Source organism: Fundulus heteroclitus, chromosome 23 (assembly GCF_011125445.2).
Source record: "Fundulus heteroclitus isolate FHET01 chromosome 23, MU-UCD_Fhet_4.1, whole genome shotgun sequence".
Classification (NCBI taxonomy): Eukaryota; Metazoa; Chordata; class Actinopteri; order Cyprinodontiformes; family Fundulidae; genus Fundulus; species Fundulus heteroclitus.
The window spans coordinates 21,006,519-21,023,925 of NC_046383.1; the positions used below are offsets into that span (position 1 = coordinate 21,006,519).

Consider the following 17,407-nt stretch of genomic DNA (forward strand, 5'->3'; position numbering starts at 1 on the left):
CTTAGGTGTGTGTGTGAATGGTTGTTTGTCCTGTTTGTCTCTCTGTGTTGCCCTGCGACAGACTGGCGACCTGTCCAGGGTGTACCCCGCCTCTCGCCCAGTGAACGCTGGAGATAGGCACCAGCACCCCCCGCGACCCCATGAGGGAGAAGCGGTTTGGAAAATGGATGGATGGATAAAGTTAAAATATTTTTTTATTGTTTAAAGAAAGGCATGTTGTTCAGCTGAGCTCAAGATGTCGCTATGTACCAGACAAAAATTATAACCGGTCCCTCCTTTGTCAACCCACTGCGTATGCGCCTTAGAGCGCTTCTACACAAGACGACGCGCTAAATTAAAGCTTTCACTCGTTCTATGTCGTCGGGTCCACTTTAGTGATCTACTACCCGAACATATTTTGCATTTAAATCTTAAAATGGATTTGAAATTGATAATTTTCCTTTCATGGAGCCGCTTCTTTATTATGCTGAACGTCACGCATGGAGACCCGAGCTATTCTTTCCCGGAGGAAATGAAACGGGGATCAGTTATTGGAAATATCGCCAAGGATCTGGGGCTGCAGACAGGTGCGCTGTCCACCAGAAGAGCCCGCATAGACACCGAAGGGACAGATACACGTTACTGTGAGTTAAACCTGGCGCAGGGAGAGCTGATTGTGGCCGAGAGGATTGATCGGGAGGGGCTTTGTGGCGAAAAGGCTTCGTGCATCTTAAAACAGGAGCTCGTTTTGGAAAATCCTCTAGAGCTGCATCGGATCAGCCTTCAGATTCAAGATATTAATGATAACTCCCCAGTGTTTAAAGATGACAAAATCAATTTAGAAATTCATGAGTTGGCAGTCAGGGGAGCTCGCTTTGTGATCGAGGAGGCGCACGACGCGGATGTAGGACAAAACGCAGTACAGCAGTACAGCCTTGAAAAGAACGACAATTTCATTCTGGCTGCTAATGGAAACACTGTGGAGCTTGTTTTAGAAAAAGAGCTTGATCGTGAAAAGCAGAAAGATATTAATCTGCTGCTCACAGCTTTAGATGGCGGATCTCCTCGGAGATCAGGTACAGTGATCATACATGTAACTGTGCTGGATGCTAATGATAACGCCCCAGTGTTCAGCCAGGCCGTCTATGAAGCCAGTCTGCCTGAAAACTCTCCTTTAGACACTGTAGTGCTCACAGTGAGCGCAACTGATGCAGATGAGGGAGTCAATGGAGATGTTACTTATGATTTTGGTCATGTTACTGATGAAGTGATGAAAATATTCAGTGTTGATAGTAAAAGTGGGGAAATACGTGTAACTGGTGCTGTAGACTATGAAGTTAAAACATCATATGAAATACGCGTTAAAGCAAAAGATGGTCTGGGGCTGTCATCTTATGCAAAGGTCATTATTTCTATCACTGATATTAATGACAACGCTCCTGTAGTCAGTCTGAAATCCCTGACCAATCCCATACCAGAAGACACCCCAGCTGGTACAGAGGTGGGCATCATTAATGTGCAGGACAGAGACTCTGACATTAATGGACAGGTCCGCTGCACTGTCCAGCAAAATATGCCATTTAAATTGGTTCCCTCTATTAAAAACTATTATTCTCTGGTGACCACAGGACAGCTGGACCGTGAACTAGTTTCTGATTACAACATTACAATCACTGCCACTGATGAGGGCTCTCCACCTCTGTCCTCCTCTAAAACTGTTCAGTTATCTGTAGCTGACATCAACGACAACCCACCTGTGTTTGAGGAACAGTCCTACAGCGCACATGTGAGTGAAAATAACAAACCTGGCTCCACTTTATGCTCCGTTTCTGCTCGAGACCCTGACTGGAGACAAAACGGTACAGTGATTTATTCTCTGTTACCTGGTGAGGTGAACGGTGCCTCCGTGTCCTCCTATCTATCTGTTAACGGAGACACGGGGGTGATCCACGCTGTGAGGTCGTTTGATTATGAACAGTTCAGGAGTTTTATAGTCCACGTCATGGCCAGAGACAACGGTTCTCCTCCACTCAGCAGCAACGTGACCGTCAGTGTGTTCATATCGGATGTGAATGACAACTCTCCTCAGATACTGTACCCCGCCCCGGAGGGCAGCTCCTTCATGACCGAGCTGGTCCCCAAAGCTGCACACGGAGGCTCTCTGGTGTCCAAAGTGATTGCGGTGGACGCAGACTCTGGACAGAACGCCTGGCTGTCCTATCATATAGTCAAAGCCACAGATCCTGGACTTTTCACTATTGGTCTGCACAGCGGAGAGATCAGGACACAGCGGGACATTTCAGAATCTGACAGCATGAAACAGAACCTGATTGTTGCAGTGAAAGATAACGGACAGCCCTCTCTGTCTGCCACCTGTGCCATGTATTTACTTATTTCTGATAACTTGGCTGAGGTGCCAGAACTGAAAGATATCTCTTATGATGAGAAGAACTCTAAGCTGACCACCTATCTGATCATTGCGCTTGTTTCTGTGTCCACCTTCTTTCTGACCTTCATCATCATCATCCTGGGTGTGAGGTTTTGTCGCAGGAGAAAGCCCAGACTGTTGTTTGATGGAGCAGTAGCCATCCCCGGAGCTTATCTCCCTCCTAATTACGCAGATGTTGACGGTACAGGAACTTTACGCAGCGCTTACAATTATGACGCCTACCTGACAACGGGATCTAGAACCAGTGACTTTAAGTTTGTATCATCTTACAACGACAACACGCTGCCTGCGGACCAGACTCTGAAGAAAAGTCCAACAGAGTTTGCTGACATGTTTGGAGACAGTGATGCTTCTCCTGAGGTATGAACATATCTGAAGTATTCTTCCTCAGTTATTATTTTTGGAATATGTTTATTTTTTTCTTAGTATCTTGTGAACTGCTGCTATCTGAAATTCTTAATTTTTTTTCTTGATCTTTTGGAATCTTCATAAAAAATAATAAAAGCATGATGAAATTAACTCACAATGTTATATTGAACAGATATATTTTAATAACTTCACACCAACTTTTAAAGAAGAGTTGTACTTGCTCTTCTTTCACATTGTTTTAAAATCTCAAAACAAGAAAAGTATTCAAAACATTCTATTATTTTTTCACCAGCACATTTTTTTAGAAAATACTACTGGTAGTATATTATACTTAATCTACAGGAATTAACTTTGTGTAATATGTCAAAACCAAAAGTCATAAGTGCAACACTCATTTTTGTGACCTGAAATGCTGTTATTGGGAATATTCTGTAATACACATTGCTGTCTCTAAATTAAAATTCATTTTTTGCCTGGACAGACTTTTAACTTTAAGACATCACAAGATGAAATATGTACTATAAATATTTTAACCACTGTTTCTATCTATCTATCTATCTATCTATCTATCTATCTATCTATCTATCTATCTATCTATCTATCTATCTATCTATCTATCTATCTATCTAAATATATATATATATATATATATATATATATATATATATATATATATATATATATATATATATATATATATATATATATATAATGCTCTCTCACCCACCCCTCTTATTCTTGAGCAGGGGTGGTGGCTCAGGTCCTCTACCTGACGCCTGGGAGCCTGAGGGTTCTTCTTAGTAGTTACTAAGAGTGTTACTAAGATTGTGTTCTTCTGGATTGAGATGTGTAATGTTTCTCCAGGTATCTGTTGTAGCCACTTATCCAGAGTGGGGGTTTCTTCCCCGAATGCTACAATGACCACAGCCACTACTGTTGTCTTCACCTTCCAGGCTCTTTCTAGCTCGTCCCTGAGCCCTTGGTATTTCTTCAAGTTCTCGTGCTCTTTTGTCCTGATGTTTCCATCATTAGGGATGGCCCTGTCGATCATAGCTGTCCTTTGCTGCTTATCAATGATCAAAAGTCCTGTTGGTTGGCCATTATCCTTTTGTCTGTTTGTATCTGGAAGTACCACAGGTTCTTAGCTCTGATATTCTCCACCACCTTGGGATGAGACTCCCATTTTTACCTGGGGGTCTCCAGTTGGTATTATGAACAGATGTTTCTGTACACTATACCAGCCACTTTTTTATAGTGTTCCATGTATTCCTTCCCTGTTAGTATCTTACACCCTGCTGTGAGATGCTGGGTGGTTTCATGGGCTTCTTTGCATAGCCTGCACCTGGGATGTTACCTGGGATGGTAGAGCAGGGGCTCTTTTGCTCTGGTGCTCAAGGCCTGCCCCTGTGCTACCATGATCAATGCTTCAGTGCTTCAATAGTTTTAAGCATTACTCAAACCCCCACCATAGAGGTGGGGTTTTAAGTAATATGTAACCCCACTGGGTCCAATCCTGTGATCTATGGCTTATTAAAGTTGTCTCCTTACACTGTGAGCTGTCTGATCAGTGTACCAGCAAAGTTGTTGTTGAACTTTGAACCTGAATATAGAATCTGAATCCAGTGTTGTGTGGCATTTATTTTTCCCGAAATATTTTGTTTCCCTGGCTTCTCTAGCTTTACAGGTTGTGATGTCAAGTTTAGTGAATAGCAGACGAGTGAGGAGAATACGCTTGTTTGCGGCAAGCACACAACCCATGTGAAACACCTCCACATCCTGTGCGACCAGGGTAACAGATTGTTTCAGGGTAATGCATTTCTCTCATTGCATTCATTTTTGTCTTGTTAAACTTTGATCCCTTTATTAGAATGACATGACCAAACAAATCTAAACTGAGCAAAGCTTTGTAATCCAGCTCAGGGTGAACTTCATCATCAAATGTCTATCAAGTTTTGAGGTTTAAAGGTCTTTATATGTAAACATTATTCATACAATACTTTAGCTGCTGGTGGTGATCACCATCCTGGTTGATTATGAGAAAAACATTATAACAAGCCCCTGTTGCTTCCAAAATAAGTTTGTGCAGATGTGTCTAATGTTTTGCCTTGAAGCAGGGATAGACGGGAAAAAAAATTACCTGGGGGTGTAATTGGAGAACAAACTGGTCTGATGCATTACTATGGACATGGCATACAGATAGACCTGGACCTGTCTTTGATTGTTGTGATGGCTAAGGTCCTTCCATACAGCATCTGTTAAATGATCCTGCAGATACCTTATGAGTCTGTGGTGGCTAGTGATATCCTATAAGCTGTTGTCTGCTGGGGCAGTACCTTGAGGGTGAAGGACACTAACAGACTCTAAGAGATAATTAGGAAACCCTGCCATGTTGTAGGTGAGGAACTGGAATATTTTACAGTGGTGTTGGAGGGGAGGATACTGTGCAAAATAAAGACAAGCTTAAACTGTACTCCGTAGCCTAGATATGTGGAGCTGATCAGCCGTATGTTTAATGCATGGTTCATTCTTCCAACGTGCACCACTTAGAGACACAGGATATCATACCTGCATGCGGGAGCCATGTTGTCTAATACCACTGTATAATTATGAAACAGTAATTCATTTATTGAATTAGTGAATGCTAAATTCACTAATTCAGCATACACACTATATTGTAAATTCCGTGCAAACTGGATGTATCACCTAAATTGCTTGTTGAAGTTTATTTTTGCTGCATTTTAATATATATATTACCAATTTAATTTTAGTTTAGCTGATTCTCATCTTATCCTTTTAGACATGTTGTTTCCTCTTGATTCTGAATCTTTGGAGCAAATTTGAAGTTTCCTATGGGGACTAATACCCCAATTTCTGTCTCTGATAGCCATTAAAAATAGACTTGAATATATTTATTAAAATGATCATTTCATCGTGAAATGTGTTGTTTCTTCTTTTCTCTCAAGGTGTCACTATTTGCCTTTTTATGAGAAGGTTTTCCTCTGTGCCCGTTTTTGTTTAGTCCAAAGACAGCCTAACATTTCAGTTGCAGCTCCATGCTGCGCATCCAGGTTGTTTGAGAAGCTCTCGGTTTAATGTTTTTTTTTTTTGTTTTGTTTTGTTTTTTATCCGTAGTTTGATTGAGATCTAACCAAGGATTTCTGTTGTGTTTTGAACACATATCGTAACTACCATAATGGATTACCGCATTTGTTATATCCTTCTCCTTTTGTTGCGCTACGGGGCGAATGGAGACGTGAGCTATTCGGTGCAAGAGGAAATGAAACGCGGATCTCCTATTGGGAACATAGCGAAGGATTTGAACCTGGACGTGGGTAAATTGTTACCTAGAAATGCTCGTGTTGATGCTGCCGGGACACGGAAACGATATTGTGATATCAATCGGAGCACGGGGGATTTAATTATCTCCGACAGGATTGACCGTGAGGAGCTGTGCGGGGAACGGCCGACTTGTGTAATAAAACGTGACATTGTGCTGGAGAATCCTCTCGAACTGCATCCTTTCAGTTTACATATTCAAGATATTAATGATAATGCACCACAGTTTAACGACGCATCTTTTAAAATCGAGATCCGGGAGTCGGCAGGCAGGGGAGCTCGCTTTGTGATCGAGGAGGCGCACGATGCGGATGTAGGACAAAACGCAGTCCAGCAGTACAGCCTTGAAAAGAACGACAATTTTATTCTGGCTGCTAATGGAAACAATGTGGAGCTTGTTTTAGATAAAGAGCTTGATCGTGAAAAGCAGAAAGACATTAATCTGCTGCTCACAGCTATAGATGGCGGATCTCCTCGGAGATCAGGTACAGTGATCATACATGTAACTGTGCTGGATGCTAATGATAACGCCCCAGTGTTCAGCCAGGCCGTCTATGAAGCCAGTCTGCCTGAAAACTCTCCTTTAGACACTGTAGTGCTCACAGTGAGCGCAACTGATGCAGATGAGGGAGTGAATGGAGATGTTACTTATGATTTTGGACATGTTTCAGAGAATGTGAAGAAGGTTTTTGGCATTGATCATAGGAAAGGAGAATTGAAGCTCATTAGTGCAATTGATTTTGAAACTATTGCAACTTATGACCTACGTATAAAAGCAAAAGATGGATTAGGATTGTCTTCATACACAAAAGTGACCATAGATGTCACCGACGTGAATGATAATTCGCCTGTAATTTATGTAAAGTCTCTAGCAAACCCAGTACCTGAAAATGTGTCACCTGGTACAGAGGTGGGCATCGTTAATGTACAGGATGCAGATTCTGATAATAACCAAAATGTCCGATGCTCCATTCAACAAAATGTCCCATTTAAGTTAGTTCCCTCTATTAAAAACTATTATTCTCTGGTGACCACAGGACAATTGGACCGTGAACTAGTTTCTGATTACAACATTACAATCACTGCCACTGACGAGGGCTCTCCACCTCTGTCCTCCTCTAAAACTGTTCAGTTATCTGTAGCTGACATCAATGACAACCCACCTGTGTTTGAGGAACAGTCCTACAGCGCACATGTGAGTGAAAATAACAAACCTGGCTCCACTTTATGCTCCGTTTCTGCTCGAGACCCCGACTGGAGACAAAACGGTACAGTGATTTATTCTCTGTTACCTGGTGAGGTGAACGGAGCCTCGGTGTCCTCCTATCTATCTGTTAACGGAGACACGGGGGTGATCCACGCTGTGAGGTCGTTTGATTATGAACAGTTCAGGAGTTTTAAAGTCCACGTCATGGCCAGAGACAACGGTTCTCCTCCACTCAGCAGCAACGTGACCGTCAGTGTGTTCATATCGGATGTGAATGACAACTCTCCTCAGATACTGTACCCCGCCCCGGAGGGCAGCTCCTTCATGACCGAGCTGGTCCCCAAAGCTGCACACGGAGGCTCTCTGGTGTCCAAAGTGATCGCGGTGGACGCAGACTCTGGACAGAACGCCTGGCTGTCCTATCATATAGTCAAAGCCACAGATCCTGGACTTTTCACTATTGGTCTGCACAGTGGAGAGATCAGGACACAGCGGGACATTTCAGAATCTGACAGCATGAAACAGAACCTGATTGTTGCAGTGAAAGATAACGGAGAGCCCTCTCTGTCTGCCACCTGTGCCATGTATTTACTTATTTCTGATAACTTGGCTGAGGTGCCAGAACTGAAAGATATTTCTTATGATGAGAAGAACTCCAAGCTGACCTCCTATCTGATCATTGCGCTGGTTTCTGTGTCCACCTTCTTTCTGACCTTCATCATCATCATCCTGGGTGTGAGGTTTTGTCGCAGGAGAAAGCCCAGACTGTTGTTTGATGGAGCAGTAGCCATCCCTGGAGCTTATCTCCCTCCTAATTACGCAGATGTTGACGGCACAGGAACTTTACGCAGCGCTTACAATTATGACGCCTACCTGACAACAGGATCTAGAACCAGTGACTTTAAGTTTGTATCATCTTACAACGACAACACGCTGCCTGCTGACCAGACTTTGAAAAAAAGCCCAACAGAGTTTGCGGATGCCTTCGGATGCTGTGATGATTCTCCTGAGGTATGAATCTTTCCTATGTAAAATAATTCTAGCCCACCAACTTTAAAATTTGATTTTTTCAAAGTTTTGTCGATATACTTGTTTATTCTATTCCGATTTTATAAAAGTTACTGGCGCCTGTGATTCTGTTCCTTTTTTTCCTCTGTCCTTGGTTCTGAATATCAGTTGCTAGAGTTCTACATTGGTGTGGTCTAACAACACATTTGCAGTCCCTACTCATCAGATATTGACACTTGGTCAGTTTCCATCAATGTCACAAGATTTCTAGCAAGTATGTATATTTTTTTCAGAATGTTCGTTCAGGGAAGGTAGATAATCTTTCATTCATTAGTTTCGCTGAACATTTTAATGCGTTCTGTCTCAAAAAGATCGGAGGAAATGACATTTCCTACCTACATTACCAAGCTGCTCCGAGATTCCAGTTCACAACAAAATCTTTTACCCAAAACATCTACAGTGAAACATTTGCATGATATATTTATAATCTTTGTTCAGGGAAGGGAGACAACTTTTCCTTTATTAGTTTCGCTGAGGATTTTTCAGTACATTTTCAGAAAGACGTGAGACAGCTTTGTTTTTATGTTAACATTGCCAACGACAAAGCCATATACATTACTGATGTGCACCGACATCCGAGTTCTTAAAAAAAATATTAAAACAAAACATTGCAGTTATATGAATTATTTATGACATCTATAGCAAAACGTATGATTAATATAGTTATAATCTACATTCAGGGATCGTAGACAATCTTACTTTTATTAGTTCAAAAGTTTTATTGTGGGTCTTCTTTTGCTCTTTGCCTTCTCGTCTTGCTGAATTGTGAATAATAAGATTCACTGACATATTCTGAAAAACGCGTTATGGCATTTTGCTAGTTAGAGTGATGTTTGTCTTGCATAAGTCAATTTTCTTGAGTACATTCATTTCCCACAATTGTATTTTAACATTTGTTTATCGGGTTGTTTTGCTAACATGTTTCAACAACTGCTGGAAATCTAAACTTGGAATCACCGGCAACAAAAATCCACTACTGTATATTAGCTGATTGTTTTAGGTTAACCCGTTTTTTGTCTCATGTCTTGCTTTGAATGGAGGTTTGGTCTGGCTTGCTGTTCTTTGGAAGCATTGCTTGTGATGACTGGAGTGATATTATTTTTACTAATTAAATTATTTGCATGGAAGCTAGTTGGTTTTATATTTGTAAATGAACAAATATGACTTTTTTGTCCTACTATAGTAAAGTTACATTACTTGCATATGATCTTACTTCTTCAATGTTAAAATGTTGCTTATTCTTACCATAACATGGGGGATTCCTATCACTCATAACTTTTGGAAAATTCAGGTACAGTTATATTTCACTTTAATAAGGTTAACCTGAACAACCCATTAGTGGTGAGTTATGTCCGCCTTAAAACTATCTAGTATCTGCTTAATTGGAAAACAAACTTGTTTTCAATTATTATTTCAATTACAATTTTTTCAAAATTTGTAAATGTTTCAATATTCCCAACACCATTCCTCATACATAAATTAATTTATTTTAGAATTACAGAGCCCTGTTTTTATTGTTTGTTCCAAGAACTTTGTATAACTGAAAATATATTTGAAATTCTACAAAACAAAAACCTATGCAGACACAATTTTACTTTAAGTTTTCCCATGTGGATTTAAATTTTCTGAACCCATAGTCTGGTTTTAATGTTTAAAAGTTTGTTCCACCAAACAGAGATTTATTGGTATCCATCCATCAATTTTCTAACACGTCTATCCCTTGTGGGGTTGCAAGGGGTGCTGGTGCCTATTTCCAGCTGTCAATGGGCGAAAGGCGGGGTACTCCCTGAACAGGGTTCCCGTCTAAATATTTTGATTTATATACAGAACCTATAGCATAATGTTGTGAAAGGTAAAACAAATTTCCCTATTTTAAAATACTACCTAAACTCTTAGGCATGTAAACATACTGTGACAAGAGCTGAATGAAATCACTTTGAGTGCTGTTCACAAATGTTAGTTATTCACTGGGCTGGTCAACCACATTTTTTTAAAGCTGCATAAGGCTGAAAATATGCTTTATAAATGCAATCTATTTGTTATTACAGAACACCTCCAAGGGTCTGTTTGTTTTAGAGAACAAATGCTGTGCTGTCAAAGCCTTAAAGCACAGGTTCTGCTAGCTGTCAGATAACTTTGCCATGTTCAGTTGCAAAGTACAGGGAGTGTAAGTGTATCGGCACACAGGGTGTTCGTAGCAGACCAAACTTAATCTGTCATAATGAATGAATGAACGTTTATTTTGAACAATAACTGTGAACAACAACAAAAAGAAAAAAAAAACACAAGACAGATAAATGTACAGAAATCAGTTTGAAATGGAGCAGGAAGAAGTATACACTACGCCTACCCCCTTGTCATACATAATTTACTTTAGTAGTACATGTCCCTATGTAAAATACTTTTAATATATATTTTACTTCAATATTCAATCATTAAACTGCACCAATATATATTATAGAAATATACCATACAGGTAATTAACTTTATTATAATAAATATTCCATTTACCAATAAGTGATTGTTACAGAATTGTATATCACGGAAAATAGATTACAGCAATTCCCTACATAAATGTGTAAGACTATATACACCCAAGTACATAAACATATTTATAACTAATATAATTATTATACAAAACAATACACTTCAACCTATAGGAGCCTGTTTTCATCCTTGTATTTATTGAAGACATGTTTCTTGTATGAACTTTTGAATTTAATTATATTATAAATTTGTTTACATTTGATATCTAATTGGTTCCATAATGTTATTCCACAACTTGAGATAAAAAATGAACACAGAAGGAGTTTTGACATTGAGTTCACCTCTCAAACCACAACCTTCCTAATCACTGAATAATATGTGCAGATTATCTGGAGATAACACCTTTTATTCCTTGGCATGAACATTATTGTTGCAGTTTCATAGTTGAGTAAATCAGTAATTTTCATGGCATGTGAATTCAAAAACAAAGGGTTTGCGTGAGCTGAATTTTCTGCATTATTGGTTATTCTGATTGTTTTCTTCTGAAGAATGAACAAAGACTGTAGATTACTTTTATGTCCTCCCACAAATCTCTGCACAATAGGCCATATATTGGAGTACCAGTGAGAAGTAAAGTTTTGACAGTGATTTATAATTTAAGAGGTGCCTCAACTTCCCAATAGCTCTTTGCAAGTTTAGATTTTACGTAGTTTATTTGAGGTTTCCAACAAATCTTGCGATCCAACACAACACCCAAAACTTCTATTTGATTAACTCTCTCTATGTCAACATTATCTACGTTAACTTGAACTTGTATGTCACTTTTCTGATTCTCAAATAACATCATTTTGTTTTGTTATGTAATTTTTATAAGTCCTTATAACATAATCTTATTTTATAGCTTTTATATTTACATTCAACCTCTATTGTCCTTTATTTTAAGAACTGTTTGTAAAGAGTGTTTTTTACGGGCATTTTGGATTTCTTTTGTGATCAACGGGTTGCTTGTGTGGGTTTGTTTTTGCCTCATATTTATTTCTTGAAGAGGGCAATTTGTATAATGTCTTGAATGTATTCATAATACATCGTAAGCTAAATTTATGTATTTTTCTTGGTAAAGATTACACAAGTTTTGTTTCAGTAAGTCATTATTAAATGCAGTTATTGATTCCCCTGATCTAATTGTCCTATATCTAATTATATAATCCTCATTTTCTTTTCCACACCCACAATCATTGATCACTAATGCAGGCAGGTGGTCAGTGATATCGCTCATGAGCATCCCTCTCAGCAAACTGCTTTCCATTTAATTATGTTATCTATTAAGGAGGCACTGTGCATTATTTTCCTGCTTGGTTTTGTAATTAAGGAGAACAAACTCAAGCTATACATTGTGTTAATGAATTAATCAGTTGAACTGAGTTGATTTGGATAATTTATCCATCCATCCACTCATCTTGTTCCGCTTATCCGGGGTCGGGTCGTGGGGTCTAGCAGCCTTAATAGGAAGGACCATTCTTCCTCTCCCCAGCCATTTGGGCCAGCTCCTCCAGGGGAACCCAAAGGCGTTCCCTGGCCAGCTAAGAAACATAGACCCTTCAGAGTGTCCTGGGCCTTCCTCTGTGTCTCCTCCCGGTGGGACGTGCCCCGAACACCCCACCAGGGAGGCGTCCAGGAGGCATCCCAACCAGATGCCCGAGCCAGTAAAGTAAATTTATATTGAAGTCCCCACATATTGAAGTCCCTACAGCGCATATGTATATCATATATGTATATTATCTTGTGGCTTTTGCTGGAAAATAATTCCTCTACATTATTTTTAATAACTCAATGCTTTATCCTGGAGTCCTACATTTTTCCATGTGAATCTCCACTGTTATACACTACAATAAGTCTTCATCAGCAGTTGACAAGCTGCTTATTACCTTATGCTGTAAATTATTTATGATATATAGAGCCGCATCCACTCCCCTTCTCACCCCTCTCCTATTCATGCAATGTAATTGGTAACCAACTAACTTGTGACCAATCCCTTTTAAAGTACTGAATCAAGTTTCAGAAATTGCAATTATGTTGAATGGGTTAGAGAAGTGATCTAAATAATCTTTAATGCCTTGCAAATTAGTGTGTAGCTCCTGCTATTTATATGAATAATAGATAGACCACGGTTAAACTTTACATTTGATATAATTGTTCTTCAGTGTAGTTGCTGCATGTATGAAGTAGATGGTTGAAAAAGTTGTTATCAGAGTCAAAAAGAGTATTTTTTTTTTTGCATGGCCTAGTACAGACTTTGCACTATGTAGAAATGCAGGATTAGTCATCTAAAGTCAGCTTATTATCTTGAGGACGCCACTCTGGTCTTGGCACTGCTTCAGCTCTTCAATGTTGTTTTTTATGATCAGCACTCTAGCCTGCTCTGGTGATCAATTCAGCTAGATACAGATTTTACAGTTCATGTCCATGTTGCCTGATTTTATTTTATTTTTTAGAATGCGTGTTTGTCTTGCAATATCTCTGTTCTCCTTTGTCAAATACTCATTCACATAAACATCAGATCATTTCAGTTGCGACCTTGTTTAACAGCGGAGTACTTTCTATTTGTAAATCGAATCCCTATGTCTGGTTTATCCTCCTTGTTTCTCCACGGGAGGGGATGAACAGCCTCAATATCCTTTTTATTGATTAAGGTTCATTTGTTGCTGAGAATGAAGTTACCTGCTGCTTAATGGGCTCCAGGTATGGCTCTGTACTGATCTTGCATATGAGCAGGGCTTTGTCTCCAAGCCACTGACCACAACGTTGTTCATGTGGGAATATTGCTCTAAGTCTGCCACATGGCATTCCAATATATTCTTATCCTTCTTCATATATTGTCTTTTGAGATCTTTGGTTTCCTCCATCATGCCTAGTATCAGTTTTCTGCTGTAGCAATTTCTTCAGTCATGTAGTTTAGTGAGATCTTTACCCCTTCTAAACCCCTCCTTCCATGTGGTTCTCTTGGGAGGCATCATGAAGGAATTTTAATGATAACCTTTGGTTTGGTGGTCGGGGCTAACAGCCTGGCGCAGACCTAGTGGGAAAAGCAGGTGGGCTGGTAGCTGGTAGCCTGGAGCTACCAAGCTACCAGATGGTTCTTAGTAATGTTTCAACTGTTTCAGAAGTGAGAATACATCCAGCTTATATTAAGGCCCACAGCCACTTTAAGGCCATGCTGACATATTTAGTTAAGAAGATGGGTTCATAATTGAGGCTCTCAAAGGAACAATGGGTCAAAGGCAACACAGTTTTAATGACTTATTAAACAAGATTTCCTGATTAATTAATTTAGGATGATCTTAGTTGCTGATAGTGTTATTTTTTTTAATAGAAATTCAATAAGATGTTTTTATATTTTAAAAGAAGGAATGTTGTTCAGCTGAACTCAAGATGTCTCGCCTATGTACCAGCCTAAAAAAATATCACCCGTCCCTCCTTTGTGAACCAACTGCGAATGCGCGTTAAAGCGGCTATAATGAGAGGACCCGCTGAGTCAAAGCGTTTTTTTTTCGTTATAGTCATTCGGTCACCTTAAGTTAACTACTAACAAGAACCATTAGCATAAAAAATTGAGAATGGATTTGAAAGATTTTCCTTTCGTGGAGCTGCGTCTCTTTTTGTCTGCTGCACGTCGCGCATGGAGACATGAGCTATTCTTTTCCGGAGGAAATGAACGGGGATCCGTTATTGGAAATATCGCCAATGATCTGGTGGCTGCAGACAGGTGCGCTGTCCACCAGAAGAGCCCGCATTGACAACCGAGGAGAGCGGATAAGCGTTACCTGTGACATAAACCTGGCGCAGGGAGAGCTGATTGTGGCGAGAGGATTGATCGGGAGGGGCTTTGTGCCAAAAGGCTTCGTGCATCTTAAAACAGGAGCTCGTTCTAGAGGATCCTCTGGAGCTGCATCGGATCAGCCTGCATATTCAAGATATTAACGAAACTTCCCAGGTGATTTAAAGATAAAAAATATATCTAGAAATTCATGAGTTGGCAGGCAAGGAGCTCGCTTTGTGATCGAGGAGGCACACGACGCAGATGTAGGACAAAACGCAGTCAGCAGTACAGCCTTGAAAAGAACGACAATTTCATTCTGGCTGCTATGGAAACACTGTGGAGCTTGTTTAGATAAAGAAATTGATCGTGAAAAGCAGAAAGAAATTAACCTGCTGCTCACAGCTATAGATGGCGGATCTCCTCGGAGATCAGGTACAGTGATCATACATGTAACTGTGCTGGATGCTAATGATAACGCCCCAGTGTTCAGCCAGGCCGTCTATGAAGCCAGTCTGCCTGAAAACTCTCTTTAGACACTGTAGTGCTCACAGTGAGCGCAACTGATGCAGATGAGGGAGTGAATGGAGATGTTACTTATGATTTTGGACATGTTGATGATGAAAGTGATGAAACTATTCAGTATTGATAGTAAAAGTGGGGAAATACGTGTAACTGGAGCTGCAGACTATGAAGTTACAACATCATAATGAAAATACGCGGTTAAAGCAAAAGATGGTCTTGGGCTGTCATCTTATGCTCAGGTTCATTATTTTCTATAACTGATATTAATGACAACACCCCTGTAGTCAGTCTGAAATCCCTGACCAATCCCATACCAGAAGACACCCCTGCTGGTACAAAGGTGGGCCATCATTAATGTGCAGGACAGAGACTCAGGAAATAACAGACAGGGTTGCGCTGCTCCGTTCAGCAAAACGTCCCTTTAAGTTGGTTCCCTCTATTAAAAACTATTATTCTCTGGTGACCACAGGACAGCTGGACCGTGAACTAGTGTCTGATTACAATATTACAATCACTGCCACTGACGAGGGCTCTCCACCTCTGTCCTCCTCTAAAACTGTTCAGTTATCTGTAGCTGACATCAACGACAACCCACCTGTGTTTGAGGAACAGTCCTACAGCGCATATGTGAGTGAAAATAACAAACCTGGCTCCACTTTATGCTCCGTTTCTGCTCGAGACCCCGACTGGAGACAAAACGGTACAGTGATTTATTCTCTGTTACCTGGTGAGGTGAACGGTGCCTCGGTGTCCTCCTATCTATCTGTTAACGGAGACACGGGGGTGATCCACGCTGTGAGGTCGTTTGATTATGAACAGTTCAGGAGTTTTAAAGTCCACGTCATGGCCAGAGACAACGGTTCTCCTCCACTCAGCAGCAACGTGACCGTCAGTGTGTTCATATCGGATGTGAATGACAACTCTCCTCAGATACTGTACCCCGCCCCGGAGGGCAGCTCCTTCATGACCGAGCTGGTCCCCAAAGCTGCACACGGAGGCTCTCTGGTGTCCAAAGTGATCGCGGTGGACGCAGACTCTGGACAGAATGCCTGGCTGTCCTATCATATAGTCAAAGCCACAGATCCTGGACTTTTCACTATTGGTCTGCACAGCGGAGAGATCAGAACACAGCGGGACATTTCAGAATCTGACAGCATGAAACAGAACCTGATTGTTGCAGTGAAAGATAACGGACAGCCCTCTCTGTCTGCCACCTGTGCCATGTATTTACTTATTTCTGATAACTTGGCTGAGGTGCCAGAACTGAAAGACATTTCTTATGATGAGAAGAACTCCAAGCTGACCTCTATCTGATCATTGCACTGGTTTCTGTGTCCACCTTCTTTTGACCTTCATCATCATCATCCTGGGTGTGAGGTTTTGTCGCAGGAGAAAGCCAGACTGTTGTTTGATGGAGCAGTAGCCATCCCCGGAGCTTATCTCCCTCCTAATTACGCAGATGTTGACGGCACAGGAACTTTACGCAGCGCTTACAATTATGACGCCTACCTGACGACGGGATCTAGAACCAGTGACTTTAAGTTTGTATCATCTTACAACGACACACACACTGCCTGCTGACCAGACTCTGAAGAAGAGTTTAAGTGATTTTGTTGAAGCATTTGGAGAACTGGATGGATGCTCAGAGGTATGATGATCACTCTTTAGCATTTTCACAGATTTATTTATTTTTTATGTATTTATGACATTATTTCATGGTGGTGGAAGAGTTATTAGCACTTTCTTACAGCAAGTCTTGGGTAATGTCTTGGCTTTGGCTGGTTTGCATGCATGTGTCTCTGGTATATTTTTTCCAGACTCCTCTGAGGTTATTTTAACAGTCCAAATATATGGTGGATAGCTTAATAGGTATCTTTCATACAATGCGTTGCGTGTGTTCATAGTTTTTTTTCCAGGTTTTCGTTGTCTTGCTCTGTGATTTCTCGTAAACTGTCCAGGGTGTACTCCTCCTTTCACCAAATTACTGTTTGTAGACAGCTCACCATGACCCTGCAAGCAAGCTGGTGTAAAAACTTCATGGATTATTTTAGCTTTTACTTTCATGTATTCTTTTTTATTTTGATTATTTAATTATAGTTTGTATTTACATTTCAAACAACATTGCAATATTCCTTAGGTTTCATTTCTTGGCTTGTTGTTTTACTTTTATATT

At 40.4% G+C, this 17,407-nt stretch overlaps 2 protein-coding genes and 1 pseudogene across 2 annotated transcripts; all 3 read left to right on the forward strand.

The window, feature by feature from the left end:
- The first annotated feature begins 280 nt into the window (after positions 1-280).
- LOC118557414 (protocadherin gamma-A11-like) lies at positions 281-2,794 on the forward strand. Its single transcript, XM_036127383.1, has one exon. The coding sequence runs from the start codon at positions 416-418 to the stop codon at positions 2,792-2,794; it is 2,379 nt and encodes a 792-aa protein (XP_035983276.1). The 5' UTR covers positions 281-415.
- A 3,063-nt stretch (positions 2,795-5,857) lies between these two features.
- Positions 5,858-8,372, forward strand: LOC118557415 (protocadherin beta-15-like). Its single transcript, XM_036127384.1, has one exon. It carries the CDS (start codon positions 5,991-5,993, stop codon positions 8,355-8,357), a length of 2,367 nt encoding a protein of 788 aa, XP_035983277.1. The 5' UTR covers positions 5,858-5,990; the 3' UTR covers positions 8,358-8,372.
- Positions 8,373-14,324: 5,952 nt separating this feature from the next.
- On the forward strand, positions 14,325-16,888 carry LOC118557539 (annotated as a pseudogene).
- Positions 16,889-17,407: the final 519 nt, after the last annotated feature.

Coding starts and splice junctions, on each gene's coding strand:
- LOC118557414 (XM_036127383.1), top strand. CDS start 416: ATGGATTTGAAATTGATAATTTTCCTTTCATGGAGCCGCTTCTTTATT.
- LOC118557415 (XM_036127384.1), top strand. CDS start 5,991: ATGGATTACCGCATTTGTTATATCCTTCTCCTTTTGTTGCGCTACGGG.